At 55.9% G+C, this 14,062-nt stretch overlaps 1 protein-coding gene across 3 annotated transcripts in view; it reads right to left on the reverse strand.

Annotated features, from left to right (window-relative positions):
* The window catches only part of TMPRSS2 (transmembrane serine protease 2), a 35,546-nt gene extending 21,721 nt beyond the window's left edge, over positions 1 to 13,825 (reverse strand). The window contains exons 1-3 of one of the 3 annotated variants that reach the window (XM_072807048.1): positions 13,693 to 13,825; positions 4,741 to 4,811; positions 2,401 to 2,623 (exon numbers count right to left, since the gene is read on the reverse strand). In XM_072807048.1, coding sequence (XP_072663149.1) covers positions 2,401 to 2,623; positions 4,741 to 4,755 — 238 coding nt within the window. In that variant the 5' untranslated portion in view covers positions 4,756 to 4,811; positions 13,693 to 13,825. Of the gene's footprint in view, positions 1 to 2,400; positions 2,624 to 4,740; positions 4,812 to 7,420; positions 7,695 to 13,692 lie in introns of those variants that run through there. The other 2 variants (XM_072807047.1, XM_072807049.1) reach the window with 2 other exon arrangements.
* Positions 13,826 to 14,062: the final 237 nt, after the last annotated feature.

Consider the following 14,062-nt stretch of genomic DNA (forward strand, 5'->3'; position numbering starts at 1 on the left):
CACCTGGCGAGCTAAAAGCTATTAAATTAAGCATTCTTAACCTCTCACTGAGAGTACGGCCGTCTGCCCAGCTCTCCCTAGGAGCACGTAGGCAGTGGGAAGCCCTGACCCTGCTTTTGGTGGATGGGCACCTGCCATCAGGGTCTGCTCAGTCCACGCTGGGTCATGATTTGCAATCGTGCTCCTGTTGCATTTCACTACGACGTACTGTTCGTGCACCCTCATCGTCCTCAATTTAGTCAGTTGATGCAGCCCTACCACGTCCAGGGCCAACGACCTGCCTCACAGACCGCTGACCTTCAGTTTTCCAAAACCCAGACCTCAGGATGTATAGATGTGGGGACTCGGTGTGAGACATTTGGGACCGTTGCCGTAGCAAACGGATACAGTGAGGCCCAGGGTGGCCCTGGCACTCCCGATGGGTTCTTCTGGATTTGTGCTTCGTGAGTAACTCGCTAGACACTGCCAAGGCCCTGACACTATGTGTGGCTATGTGCGGCACGAATCCCACCACACCACGTTCTGGAAGAAGCAGAACGATGGAGATCGGTGGTCGCCACGTGTTGGGGGAATAAGGGAGGGATGAATGGGCGCGCCTCAGGGGATTTTGAGGACACTGAAGTATTTTACTGTGACGATGCACGTGTCTTTATACATTTAACAAAAGCTGCAAAATGTACTAGGAATGTGATCCTAAAGTAAAACTATGGACTTTAGTTAATTATACTGTATCCACATCATCAGTCCATCGATTGCAACAAGTGTAGCACCCTAAGGCAAGATGATGGGAAAACCTTGGGGGGTGAATGAAAGGCTATGTGGGAACTCAGGACTCAATTTTTCCTCAATTTTCCAAGCCTAAAATTACTCTAAAAACTAGTCTATTGATTGGGACACCTGGGGGGCTCAGTGGTTGAGTGTCCGCCTTCAACCTGCAGGGTCCTGGCATTGAGTCCTACATTGGGCTCCATGTAGGGAGCCTTCGTCTCCCTCTGCCTGTGTCTTGGCCTCTCTCTCTGTGTCTCTCATTGATAAATAAATAAAGTCCTAAAAAGGGGGGGCAATGGTCAGAAACCAAGAGTCCCCTCTTGAGGTTAGCACGTTCAGAGGGTGGAATCCATACTAGTGACCGTCCTACCCAGGCAGACAAGAGGAGCCCACTTGCCTGACACCTACATCCCCAGTCTTCCAGGGGTAAAACCTGGAGATGGTAAGCGATGGAAAGAAAGAGGGAACCATATAGGAAAGAAGGAGGAAGACTGAAGGATAGGAAATGAGGGAATAAATGAGAGTAGAGATTATGGAAGGGAAGGAAGGACCAGGAGCCATTTGCAAAGGTGAGTGTCGGGCAGGACTAAGGGTGACAGCGCTGGTTAAGGGCTGCCGGGGCCTGGGGAGGGGCATGCCGGGACTTTAGGCAGCACAGGTGTTAAGGACTCATTTCCATGCTTTACGATGTGCTGGGGGCGTGTGGAGATTCACTTCGTTATTGCTCTTTGTACAAGCTGCATGTACACGCGAGCTTGCAAAATAAAATAAAAACATCGTCAACAAAAATGGTAACCGTTCAGTGGCTGGTACTGGTACCAGCTATACTGGTTTCCCCGGGCAGTTCTTCACCCTTCCCCTAGCCCGCAGTCAAAGCTGGGAGGGTGGGAAGCCTGGGTGACTCAGTGGGTTGAGCATCTGACTCTTGGTTTGGGTTCAGGTCACGGTCTCAGGGTCATGCGATTGAGCCCCACGTTGGGCTCCATGCTCGGGGGCGGGGGGTCTGCTCGCCATTCTCTCCCTCCAAGTGCTCTCTCTAAAATAAATCATCTTAAAAAAATAATAAAACAAAAACAAAGAGCTGGGAGGGCCGCAGGAAGAAAGGAGATGAACGAGAGAGTCAGAAGGAAGCACGTGGCATTGAGGGGATCAGTCCCGGGAGCCCTCGCCCTGCAATACGCACTGCACTCTGCCCGTGAGATCCTTGAATTCGAGACCTACTTCCGTGTGCGCCAACCACACCAGCCGCTTCACTGGCTGAGCACCAAGCCCTCGTCCAGCAACTTAAACGTGACTTGCTGTATCCAGGGAACCATGCCACAAAGAAAGGGAGGGGGGTACGGGATTCCCGCTCTGGAGCTTACCCTTCATTGGCAAGAACAGGCAGAGGCCCAGCTCGGAAGACCACCCCGGGTGGTCAAGTAAAGTGAAGGAAGGGCTTTGCAGGTTGGCAGCCCTCACAGGGCCCCAGGCCGGAGGTGACAGAGGCAGTGACAGCTGTGACAGTGAGGGAGAGGGGAAGGGTGCAGGACCAGCCCCCGCAGAGGAAGGACAGTCAGCGACAGAGCCCCCTGGGGAAGGCGGACCCCAGCGCTGGTGCTGTTGTAGGAAAGAAACACAAAAGGGTCCTACTTGCGGTGCACCCCGTCCCCAACGGGGACTTGGGCTGCGTGTGGATGGCAGGTGTCGAAGTGTGCGTCAGCACCCTCGGGGTGTACTGGGGCACTGCAGGCGGGTAGTACGGGGCCGGATACACCGGGTAGGCTCTGGGGGCCGTAGCGGGCTGCGGGGGGTACAGGCTCTCGGGTTGGTATCCATGGTTTTCATAGTAAGGTCCAACTCCTGGCGGTGACCCCTAAACGATGAAAGAGAAGGTGAGTGCTAGGAAACCCCAATTACCCCAGAGGTTAGGTGTGCATCCATCACACTTGGACAAGGTGCTGAAAAGCTGCTGCAGATTCCCCTCAGGTTCAAACACTGAAGTCACCTAGACCAAGAACTAACCAGAACTTTCAATAAGTGTCAACAGTTTTTGGGGATCCCTGGGTGGCTCGGCGGTTGGGCGCCTGCCTTCGGCCCAGGGTGTGATCCTGGAGTCCCAGGATTGAGTCCCACGTCGGGCTCCCCGCATGGAGCCTGCTTCTCCCTCTGCCTGTGTCTGTGCCTCTCTCTCTCTCTCTCTCTCATGAATAAATAAATAAAATCTTAAAAAAAAAGTGTCAACAGTTTTGTGTGTGTTTGTTAACTATTTTTTTTGAAATAGAGATAAATAAAATACTTTGAAATAAAGTGAATGATCAATACCGAGATTTAGTAAAAAAAAAAAAAGAAATGATATAAAATAAAATAAAGTAAAAGAAAAGAAAGTAAAAGAAAAAAAAGGAAAGGAAAGGAAAGGAAAGGAAAGAAAAGAAAAAAAGAAAAGAAAAGAAAAGAAAAAAGAAAAAAATGTGTATAGGTCTGGATGTGAGCCTGTGTTCACTGCCTCCTGGAAACCGGGCCACACCCCCCCCTTGGATGATGCAGGTGGGACGGACAGACCCATTTTGCAGGGAGGAGCGTGCGTGATAGAGGTTAAGAAAGTTACCTAAAGGCTCATGCTATCCATGTTATTCTAAAAGTTCCTTTTCCACCTCGTCCTCCCTTAGGCGATGTGTCACCATTTACCGGGGGACCCTTGAACCGTGTGCACGGCAGTCCTGCTGCGACGAGCCAGTTCCGAGGGGAGCGCGGGGTCTGTGCACGACACCCTCCCCCTCGCTCTCTGCCCAGGTAAACGCTGCCTCCTCTGGCTGCACCTGCGAGCCCCCCCCTTCCCCCATCGCCCACCGGCTGGGCCGTCCTCTCTGGGGGACCCTCAAACTTCTTTCCCCTCGTTCACTTCTCCTCCTGCTTCTTGTTGAGCGGGGTCTCAGGTAGGACCCGGGTTCTGAGCCCAGGCACCGCTTAGCATTTTAAATGGGGCCTCCCGGGAAGCAAGATTATACGGGAACGGGAACGAGCCGGAGCCGGAGCCGGAGCCAGAGCCGGAGCCGCAGCCGCGTGCGGGCTGCCGGAGTTAACCTCTGCTTAATAACTCACCGATGCTCTCCTTCACGAGTCCAAAGACCGTAACTCTGAACCAGAGCAGTGGACAGAGAGGGAACCAGTGTAATCTCTCATCTAAACAGGCCACCGAAGGCCAAAAAAAAAAAAAAAAAAAACCTAGAGCCTGTGTTTGTCTCTATCGGAAGCATCTAAGAACACGCCGTCCCACCCGGGAAAGGTCGTGGCAGCACAGCGTCTGTCCCAGCGAAGCCCCGGGGCAATGCATAGGAATTTTAAAATGGATCCAGTGAAAATAAAAACCAGCAACTGCTAAAGAGGGAAAAGCAAAAGGTCCGCTTTCCAGATACGAGCTATGGAAAATCTGGTTGGTTAGGAACCACGACCCTGTACCGCATGCACGCGTCCCCGGGGAGATGAGTCGGTGAGATAGAACAGGGAACAGAGGTACTGCATTTGCCCCCAGCGTTGTTGCAGGGGGACGTCGGGGGGCGTCCGGGGAGAGGGGTAGCCTCCCCCGGTTTTATCAGGACGTCGGGCTGCACAGGGGCTGCACAGGGGTCTGCCGGCCGGCGGTGACCCCCGCACCTGTTCCACCTTGGGACTTACTCCCCACCCCCCCCACACACCCTTCTGCCCCTGGTTGTCGCCACAGCTCACCCCGAAACTCACCTGCAGGGCAGGAAGAGGAGGGGCCCAGGTGAGCAGTGCACACACCCCACACCCACCCGACAGCTCTGGGTCTGTCTGCACCCTGACCCATTCCCACCCGCCCACCCGCCCCAGAGAGAGAGCCCTGACCAGCGTCCACGGGGCACACGCAGCCCCGCAGCCGGCTCTTAAAATGCTGCCCAACGTACGCTTTGGAAAATAACAGCAGGAATAAGGAAACGGAGAAGACTGGGAAAGTAATAATTAACCACTTACTGAGTTTAAGGCCATCTTGATTTTATCAGCAGCATCAGGTAATGGCAAAGGTTTGGGACGTTCGAGATGACCTAGAAGAAAGAATGATAAGACTGTATTATTTTGAGACCGGTTAATATTTAGGAGACACGTGGAGAAAAAAACCAGAAGATATTCCAGACGAGAGTTAGCTCTCTCCGGAGCAAACAGCAGTTTTACCCACTCACCTTGGCCCTCACCTCCACCTGCCTCTTCCCCACCAAACGCTCACGGAAGGAGCTGGGTGCTTGCCTGCATTCAGGGCCAGGGCCGCTGTACTTAGCTCAGCTCTCGCCGAGGCCGAGATGTCCCGCGGGCCGCCTCTGGCGACGGAGGACCCGGGGACGCAAAGCACAAAGTGACTCACAGACCATCAAGGTCAAGGGAGGGGAAGGGTGGGCAAAGACCTGGGGTCACCTCATGGCACTGACACTTCCTGGAGGTGTCATCATGCCAATGCCTGAGCCTCTCTGATTCTGGGATGGACATGGATGTGGAGTTGGGCACAGTCTCGCTCGGGTGAGGATTTAACCAGGGGGTCCAGGTGGGTCCAGCTCATGCTCCAGGTGAGCAACAGCATCCCACGAGACACCCCTCCTTGCTCCCTCCTGCAGAGGGTCCAAGGGGTGAGGGGAAGGCCTCCATCCACAGGGACGAGGGGAAGGTGCCCACCCACGGGACGAGGGGGAGCCTCCCACCCATGGGACGAGAGGGAGGCTCCTGCCCACAGGGACGAGGGGAAGGTTCCCACCCATGGGACGAGGGGGAGGCTCCCGCCCACGGGAACAAGGGGAAGGCTCCTGCCCACGGGGGACGAGGGGAAGACTCCTGCCCATGGGGACGTAGGGGAGGCACCCAACCACGGGGACGAGGGGGATGCTCCCAATTATGGGGACAAGGGGGACACTCCCACCCACAGGGACAAGGGGAAGGTGCCCACCCACAGGACAAGGGGAAGGTTCCCACCCACGGGACGAGGGGGAGCCTCCCACCCATGGGACGAGAGGGAGGCTCCTGCCCACAGGGACGAGGGGAAGGTTCCCACCCACGGGGACGAGGGGGACGCTCCCACTGTGCAGCAAGTGGTCCACAACTTAATACCAGATGGAGGCCACACGTTTCTTTCTAAATAAGCCGTATGGAATCTCCCACTTCTTAATAAACACGTGTAACAAAATTCCATAAAGCTCACCCACATGCACCCACTAAGTCACGTGCTACCCCAAATCCAGAGAAGAAAACATTCCAGAACGAACCATTTTGACAGTTTCTAAGGTTAGCAGGAATGAAAAGAAGGCTCTGTTGTTTGCAGATGTTTGTGAACAGTTAACCGTAATTTCTAGAAAAACCATCAACATGGAATGCTTTATAGTAAAGCCCCCATTGAGGCATCACCCTCGCCCTCCGGGTGCTCACGGAGGGTTTCTCTCCGCCCCTCCCTGCTGTCTCGGAGTGACCAAAGAAGACTCGAGGATACGGCCTTCCAAGCCTTCCAGACCACATTCCCGATGAGAAGGCTCTGGGCTTCCTAGCGCCTGCCAAGGGCCTGGTGCACAGTAGGTGCTCAAAGGGCGGCACAGTGCGGGGGTTGAACCCATGACCTCTGGGACCTGGGGCCTGGGGCAGGCTGGTTAAATGTTCCCAGGCCTCTGTGCTCTCGTCTGCAAAAGGAGATAAGAGCAGGGTTGTTGGGGTGTGAAATGAGTTGATACCAATGTACTCTTGGTGCCTGGCATACGGTGAGGGCTGCTGACATTTTTGTTAAATAAAGGTGATTGTAAAGCTGATAACTGTTGCCTCCAAGGGGGTAGGGAAGGAGGCGACATAGGACGCATTTGCAGGTTTGCAGATTTGCATCTGGCACTTCTCCCCGAGTCCCAAGTCCACTGGGAGCTACATGCAACAGGACCAGCTCCGGCCCACTCACTGCCTTGCACCTCGTGAGCACAATGGTTGTTGGACTCGTTAAACTAAAAACAAACAAACAACCCCCCCCACACACACACACACTAAAAACAACCCACATTGGCTTGCTATAAATAAAAATGTGAGTATGGCTTTTTAATCTTGGGAAACCTCAAGGAACAGGTCGCAATAAAAATGCACCAGGTCATTTATTTACTTTTCACGTGAAGCTAAGATACAAGAATGAGGCACACCGGGGTGGCCCGGTCGGTTGAGCGTCTGACTCTCAATCTCAGCTCAGGTCTTGGTCTCAGGGTCATGAGTTCAAGCCCCGTGTTGGGCTTGACATTGGGCATGGAGCCCACTCAGATTTAAAAAAAAAAAAAAAAAAAAAAAAGAATGAGTTCGTATTGATAGCTTTGAGGCTTTTTTAGGTTTTTAAAAAAGATTAACACTTTTCTGGGAATGAAGAAAAGTGACCCATATACAGGTGAGAGGATCTTCGTGTAAGCCTTTAAACGATGTGATCATCACATACATCACATATGAAGACACCTGTCCGATGTCCACTCCTTGAAGGACGGGGGCTCTATCTAAGACTCGCCATCAAGACAGGACCCCCCCCCCCACTCCCCTCTGGTCCAAGCAGGGGAGACCATCACAGCACGTCCCTGACGTTGTTTCCCGAAGCGTCCCGCCTGAGCACACGTTCTCAGCCCTCCGGTCTCCAGCTCCCCGTGCCTCTGAGCTATCTCACCAGTTATAGATTTGGGGTGAAGTTTCAGGAAATGAAAATCCGATCCTCCTGGCGGCTTTACCCGGTTAAGAGCCCTCTGAAGGGGATGATGGGTCAACGCTCAAAATCCACGCTTCCTATTCCCTCGCGATCCCCAACAGCGAGGGGCCAGGTAGCCAAGGAAGGAAGGAGCGCAGGCGACCGCAGCTGCGAATTGTCCAGTAAACACCACAGGACCCAGAAGTAACCGCAGGATAAGCCTGTCTCATCCAGAGATCCCTTGACCCGCAAAACCTAGAACCAGAAACACCCAGCGCGCCCAGATCGGCCTCCGCGGACTTTGGAACAGAAGACAGGAGTCGAGCTGCCTGTAATTTCTCTGGCCCAAAAGCAAAGAAGGGGAAGTGTCTCACTCTGGGACTGGACCTACAGGAAGCACCGACGTCCGAAATGACCAGGAGGCCACTGGGTCCGGTTCATCTTCCAAACAGGCGTTTACATATAACGTTGTGTGAAAAAAAAAAACAAAAAACAAAAAAACACAAAACCACGCACACACACAAACCACAACACCCGCACAGAACGAAAGAGACACAAAACCCCAAGTCTTTCCACAGCAAAGCACATCTCTTTAACTGGGTTTTTTTTTTTTTTTTTGAACAGAGCAAGACAGCCCGAGGTAGCGAGAGAGGACAGTTTCTCGAACGTTCTTTCCTGTCATTTAAAGGACACGGATGATTGTCCTCGATTCCGGAAAGCCAGACCTAACAAAGCACGTTTCCTTCAAGCGACAATAGAGCAAATGTGTGACAAAGCTCCTGGTCCCTCCTGGTCCTCGGCCAGCTCCCGTGCCAACACTAACAGAAGGGCCCACTTGAGTCACACCACACCACACAACGCGCTGCCTGGTTTCGGTCACTCCGGGCTCTCTTTTCAGAGAGCTGAGTCATCCCGAGCACCTGCCGGGCCCCTGCCTGCCCCCCCCACCCCATGACGTGACGAAGCTCTTTCCAAACCAAGACAGTCTTTTCTCTGGGGATCTCTGGAAGCATTTGCTGGAGAGGTACTTTGAAAACCACCCAACCAATGCAAATGAGGTCCATCTCATCGATCCGGACTCCCATCCAGGGGGCCCCGGGGTATTATTCCTCATAACGGGGTCCCCGTGGACCCCACCACACACCTCTATCATGCATTTGCTGTTGCCCCGAGCCCCACTGAGCGCCTTTAAGACACCGGGGGTGTGAGGAGGCGTGAGGAGGTGTGACAAGAGGGCGAGGCCCTACCTTCCTTGACCTGTCCGCCTCCTTCAATCCCCGAAGCAAACAACACCAATAGACGCTCCCTGTCCAACAAACAAACGATCGCTAGGAGCTGCTTACACCCCAACCAGGCCATAAAATCACAGGATATGATATGCAAAGATGCTCTCGTATCCTGTTGCGGATACCAAGCGAGGTTAGGTGCCGGTTATCGGACACTGAGGGTGTAAGCGACAGATCCATGTAAACAAATATAAGACAAGCGATCGAGAGGCCTGCGCAGTGATTCACACGGGGATGAGAGAGACAGACAGAGACAGAGACATCGCCTCGGAGAGGTACTGCCCGCATCTTCCAAGTTTCTCTTTCTATGAATGCCCCATTGTCCTAGTGAGATTACAAACTTTTTAGGCCAGGAATTGGGTCGGGTCCTTTTTTCTTTCTTTCTTTCTTTCCTCCTCTCCTCTCCTCTCCTCTCCTCTCCTCTCCTCTCCTCTCCTCTCCTCTCCTCTCCTCTCCTCCCCTCCCCTCCCCTCCCCTCCCCTCCCCTCCCCTCCCCTTCCCTCCCCTTTTCTTTCTTTCTTTTCTTTCTTTCTTTCTTTCTTTCTTTCTTTCTTTCTTTCTTTCTTCTCTTTCTCTCTTTCTCTCTTTCTTTCTTTCTTTCTTCTTTTTCTTTCAAGCTAAGCTTTGTAGCGTACAAAAAAAGTGTTCTGATATTTTTCGAGTTCCAGAAGCCAAACGAGTAAGATGGAATGAGAGAGAGAGAGGGAGAGAGAGAGGAGAGCAGGCTGGGAAGCCCGCACCTGGACAGAACCAGCCTCCAAGGTGGGGATGTGGGTGACCTCAGAGACGCAGGTGCACAAAACTGACTGCATACCTAATGCGGCATGCGGGCTGGAGAGGTGCCCAGGTCCCTCCGGGAGGAAGGAGTCCCCAGGCTGTGCTAAGGGCTGAAGACCTTCCCCAGGCCCATCTGTGGAATGGGATGATCAATGAACAAGGTTGTTTCCAAGGAACGAGTGTGTCTGCCTCCAGCACCGGGGCCGACACGCGATGGCACACGCTAATAACATCACGACGGCAACTAAGCTTTTACCTGCTGGTGTATCAAAGGGACGAATACGTGCAAAGGAGATTCAGTTGATTCTGTGTATATCCAAAGGGCGAAAGAAAGCAGGATCCCAGTGGTCAGAAAGGCAGGTTCAACTCAACCCGGGAAAACCACATTTCCAACAAGGCAGGTGTTAAGTATCCACCAGTTGCCTTGGAAAGAACAGAGTTCTCCAAACTGAGAAACATTTGATCCAATGTTTCCGGAAGGTGGGCTATCCGCGCGTATTTTATCCGAGTATATTCTAGAACAGAACTGAGTTTGGTCGGGGGCCAGGCAGGACGGTCTTTTATCGCCTGTGATGAGACACTCACAAAACGAACTCCAAACCCGACGTCCCTAGAAAACGGGGGCTCTGCGTGCCCGGAGTCTGATCGAGGGTTGACATGAGGTCAGGTGTGGTGCCCTGGGAGCAGTGGCCAGGGGGGCCTCTGGCACCAGGTCTCGTGCCCACGTGCAACCTGGGCCGTTTTATCTTCCAGTTCAGCTCTCACTGGAAAATATCTCTCTGTTGAGCTGGATGCCATCGCCTCTTCTCAGTTCCACTTGAGCTCCCCTCGATCCTTCTGTCAATTCTGCATTTGCATGAACTTCCAGGAGCTTCCAGACTTCAGCGGCCGGCACCTGCCAACACTTGGTGCCCTTCAAACATTCTGTGCTTTCTTATCACATCTCTGTACCCTCACCTTCCTGCACACACAGCCCGGGAGGGGCCTCATGGCTGGGCTCCGTCCACACCAGCAGAATGCCTGGAGTTCTCACCCAGAGCAAGCCCTGTCCTCCTCCTCCCGGACTCACCTCGACAAGTGTGACTTTGAGCCACCTTCCCTCTTCGAAGTCCACACTGTTCACAATCCAAGTAACTGCCCACACCCTCCACCTCTTTCTCCCTCCGTGTTTCTAAGGTTGACTGTGACATTTCCACCCGTCCGAGTCCCTCGGCTCCCGACCACTGTCTGGAAGCTGGGACAAACCAAATCTCAGGCTGGCTCTTCTCCTTCCTGACCGCAAGCTTTGCCTCTAGGTTGTCCCCTATAACTGCCTGTTTGACCAGCCGAGCCCTTTGCTACTCTCTGGGATTCCACATGTAGTTGGGGCCAGGACGGTCAACAGCACAGAGGGGTGTGAGCCTCCCTCCTCCATCCCCGGAAGCCACCAGCCTGTCCTGGGGCAGATCCAACATCAGGGGGTCCCCGCAGGTGCCCTGGAAAGGAGAGGGAAGGACGAGCAGCAAAGGCTTAGCAGTGTGGGGGGCAGGATGACCCCCGGAGACCTTGAGCAGTGGGAGGGAACAGAGGTCAGAAAGCTCAGAAAGCGCAGAGACCCTGAGTGCCTCTCTAGACGCCCCCTCCCCCCCATTCACCCTCCTCACCAGCCGGCCAGCTTCCAGTCCTTAACCAAAACTGATCGGCCACTAAATTGACCCAGTCCATTTCCTCTCTGCTTCCATTACCAAGGCTTGGACTTGACTCTGGTCCCCCCAAATCTGTGATTTTCTGGAGGGCTTAAAAAAATAGAGACGTGAGCTCCACTGTCAATCTGATGCAGTGACTGGAACGGGGGCAAGGACCCCATATTATTACGAAGCTCTCTTGGGACTCTTGACACAGGTTTGGGTGGAAAGAGTGAGAGCCACCAGCCTGGACTCCTGGTGTTCACTTCCTGGGAGGCCCGTGTGTGTCTAGGCTACACCGTCTACTGGATGTTTTCATCTGACTCTTGTCCCTCATTGCTCCAAGGAGCTCAGTTGTCTACACCGCCCTACCGAGGAGTCCCAGACCCTTCTGCCCCGGTCACTCTGGAAGATTCAGCACAGAACCCAGGGAGGGCTGTAGGGAGGGCTGTAGGCTCCATTGTCTGGGCAGGGGGAACCAGCCCAGCGCACCAGCACACCCCTTCGGCCTGAGGATTCCTTGGGTCCCTTGGGTCCCTTTCTCAGCTCCCTTGGCGCTCCATCCAGGTACCTGTACCTGAGACATTCCAATCTCCCAGAGGAAAAGGAGGTCACAAGACCAGCCACAGCCCTACGGAGCCTGGTGGCCAGGCTTCACCCTTAGGGCTTCCCATGGGTTACAGGACCCTGGGCGAGGATCTTGCCTCTCTGCCTCAGTTAACTCACAACTAAGTGAAGGATGTTATCAAGAGTTTGGAATGACACCTGGCTGGAAGAAAGTGCCTCATCCACCTTTGCTGTTATTATAATACTAACGCGGCCACATTTTCTCCTACCATTCCAGTGACTGAGCCCCTGGGCAAGCCCAGGGTTCCAGGCCACCTCCAGGGCTCTGGCAACAGCACAGCCCTGCTAGGAGAAGCCTGACCTTGGAAATGCGGAAGAGCAAAGCTGCTTGGCTGGACTGGTGAAGGCCCATGCAGCCCACCCATTGATATTTAAAAACTAAAAACAAATACGGAGAGGAAGGTGTTGAATGGATCTCCAGGCACCAGTGAGGACTCCCCCAGTTCTGCATGCTTGCCTTCCTAGATAACCCCAACCTCCTGCTGTGCTGGGGGCAGGGAGGCAGGCCTCACCCCTGGAAAAGCTGGAGGAAGGGAAGCAGCTCCCCAGTGACTTAGGGGGAGTCTCCTCCATCACCTGGCCAGCCAGGCTCCCCTCACCTGGCCCGGCCTGGCTCCATGGGGGCCTGCGCCCCCAGGTTCCTGAGCCTGGGTAATCTCTGCCCACACTCCCAGCGGCCACTCGCCTTCAGGAGAGGCTGGCGACAGCCTCACTTCCTGGAGAACCTTCCCAACCTCCCCGGCTAAGTCAACAAGCCTTGTCTCACTTCGAGTTTCCTAAACACCTTGGAACTCCGCTTGGCAGCCCTTATAATTTTCCATGATTCGGTGACCCTCTACAGCTGCCAGGACGGTGACCGTAAGGCTCAGCTCGCCCCCGGGGGTGTCCTCATCCTAAGTCCCAGGACCCAGAGGCTGCAGTCTCAGGGCCCAGCGGTGGGTGACACCTGCCCACCAGGTGGACCTGGGGCGGGGAACCACTAGGAGCCACTAGGATTCCTCTCTGGCGGGCCGCTGCCTGTGTCTTGGTAAAGGCATTCGGGCTTTGCAATTCTGGACCAATGCGCTGTGCCCTGGGGAGGCGCAGCCCGCTTCAGGGCGGGCTCAGGGCTCTGGGCACGCAAGGGCCCTCTGCAGAGAGGACGCACGGGCTTTGGGGCGCTTGGACTCCGCTTGTGCAGGGCCCGTGGGGCCGCGGGCAGGTCGCCCGCCACCAGGTTGGTGTGCTCGGCCGACAGGCGCCCCGGGTCCCCTTGTCCCCGCAGGGAGCGCACGGTGGGGTCAGGACGGCTCCTCCGGGGCAGCCTCCTGCGGACCCCGGTGCCCAGGACGCCTGGCTCTGATGGCCACCGCCGGTCCCGCGCCGCCGAGCCGATGGCGCCCTCCTCGCCCAGGGTTGGGGCCGGGACGGGGTGGGGGGCCCTCCGGGATCCCATCCCCGCCCGCCGCCCTATCGCTCCCAGAATCTCAGCGAGTTTCCAGTTTCCCGGAACCTCCGGAGGGAACCAAGGAGCAGAAGGAGTTCAGGTAACACTCCGGGGCTGCAGAGATTTTCCCGAAACAAAGAAAAGGACAGGCCACTCTCTGTCCTCCTGCCCCCCGCCCCTGCGCCCCCAAGATAAAGGCGCACGCGGGCTCCCCAGCTCCGGGGCGCAGAAGGCAGGTGGGCCCGGAGGCGGCTCTGGCCGAGAGGCCCGACTCCGAGGGGCCCCGAGCACCCCCTGCTCCCACCAGTGAGCGAGAGACTCGGGGCAGCGAGTCCCGGCCGCGCGGAGCGATCGTGGGGCCCCGGGGACCTGGGAGCTGCGCACCAAGGGGTCCCGGGGGCGCCGCGCCCTCCAGCCCCCCCAGGGCGCTCGGCCCGGCCCGGCCCGGAGGGTCCCGCCGGCGGGAGGACGCACCTGCTGCGCTGGCGCTGCCCACACCTGGCCTCACTCACGTCCAGCCGCGCGCGCCGCTCACCTGCGGGGCTCGGCCGGCGCTCCCCGCCCCTCGCGCTTCCTCCTCCGCCTCCCGCGGCGCTCGGCTTCCTCGGCCCTGCACTCCCCGGCTCTCGCTTTAATCCCGGGAGGCGGTGTCCAAGTGCTCAGGGCGACACCCCTAAACGCGGTCCCAGGTCACCTCTGGCAGAGGGAGGGGACGGGCAGGTGCGGCGGCCCCGGGCGGGGCGGGTCCAGGCTGGGGCGGGGGCGGGGGGGGGAGGAGTTTGCCCCAGGGACTGCCCGGGACGGGCTCCGGCCCCCGCCCGGCGGGGGAACCCCATGGAGCTCC

Source organism: Canis lupus, chromosome 30 (assembly GCF_048164855.1).
Source record: "Canis lupus baileyi chromosome 30, mCanLup2.hap1, whole genome shotgun sequence".
Taxonomy (NCBI): Eukaryota; Metazoa; Chordata; class Mammalia; order Carnivora; family Canidae; genus Canis; species Canis lupus.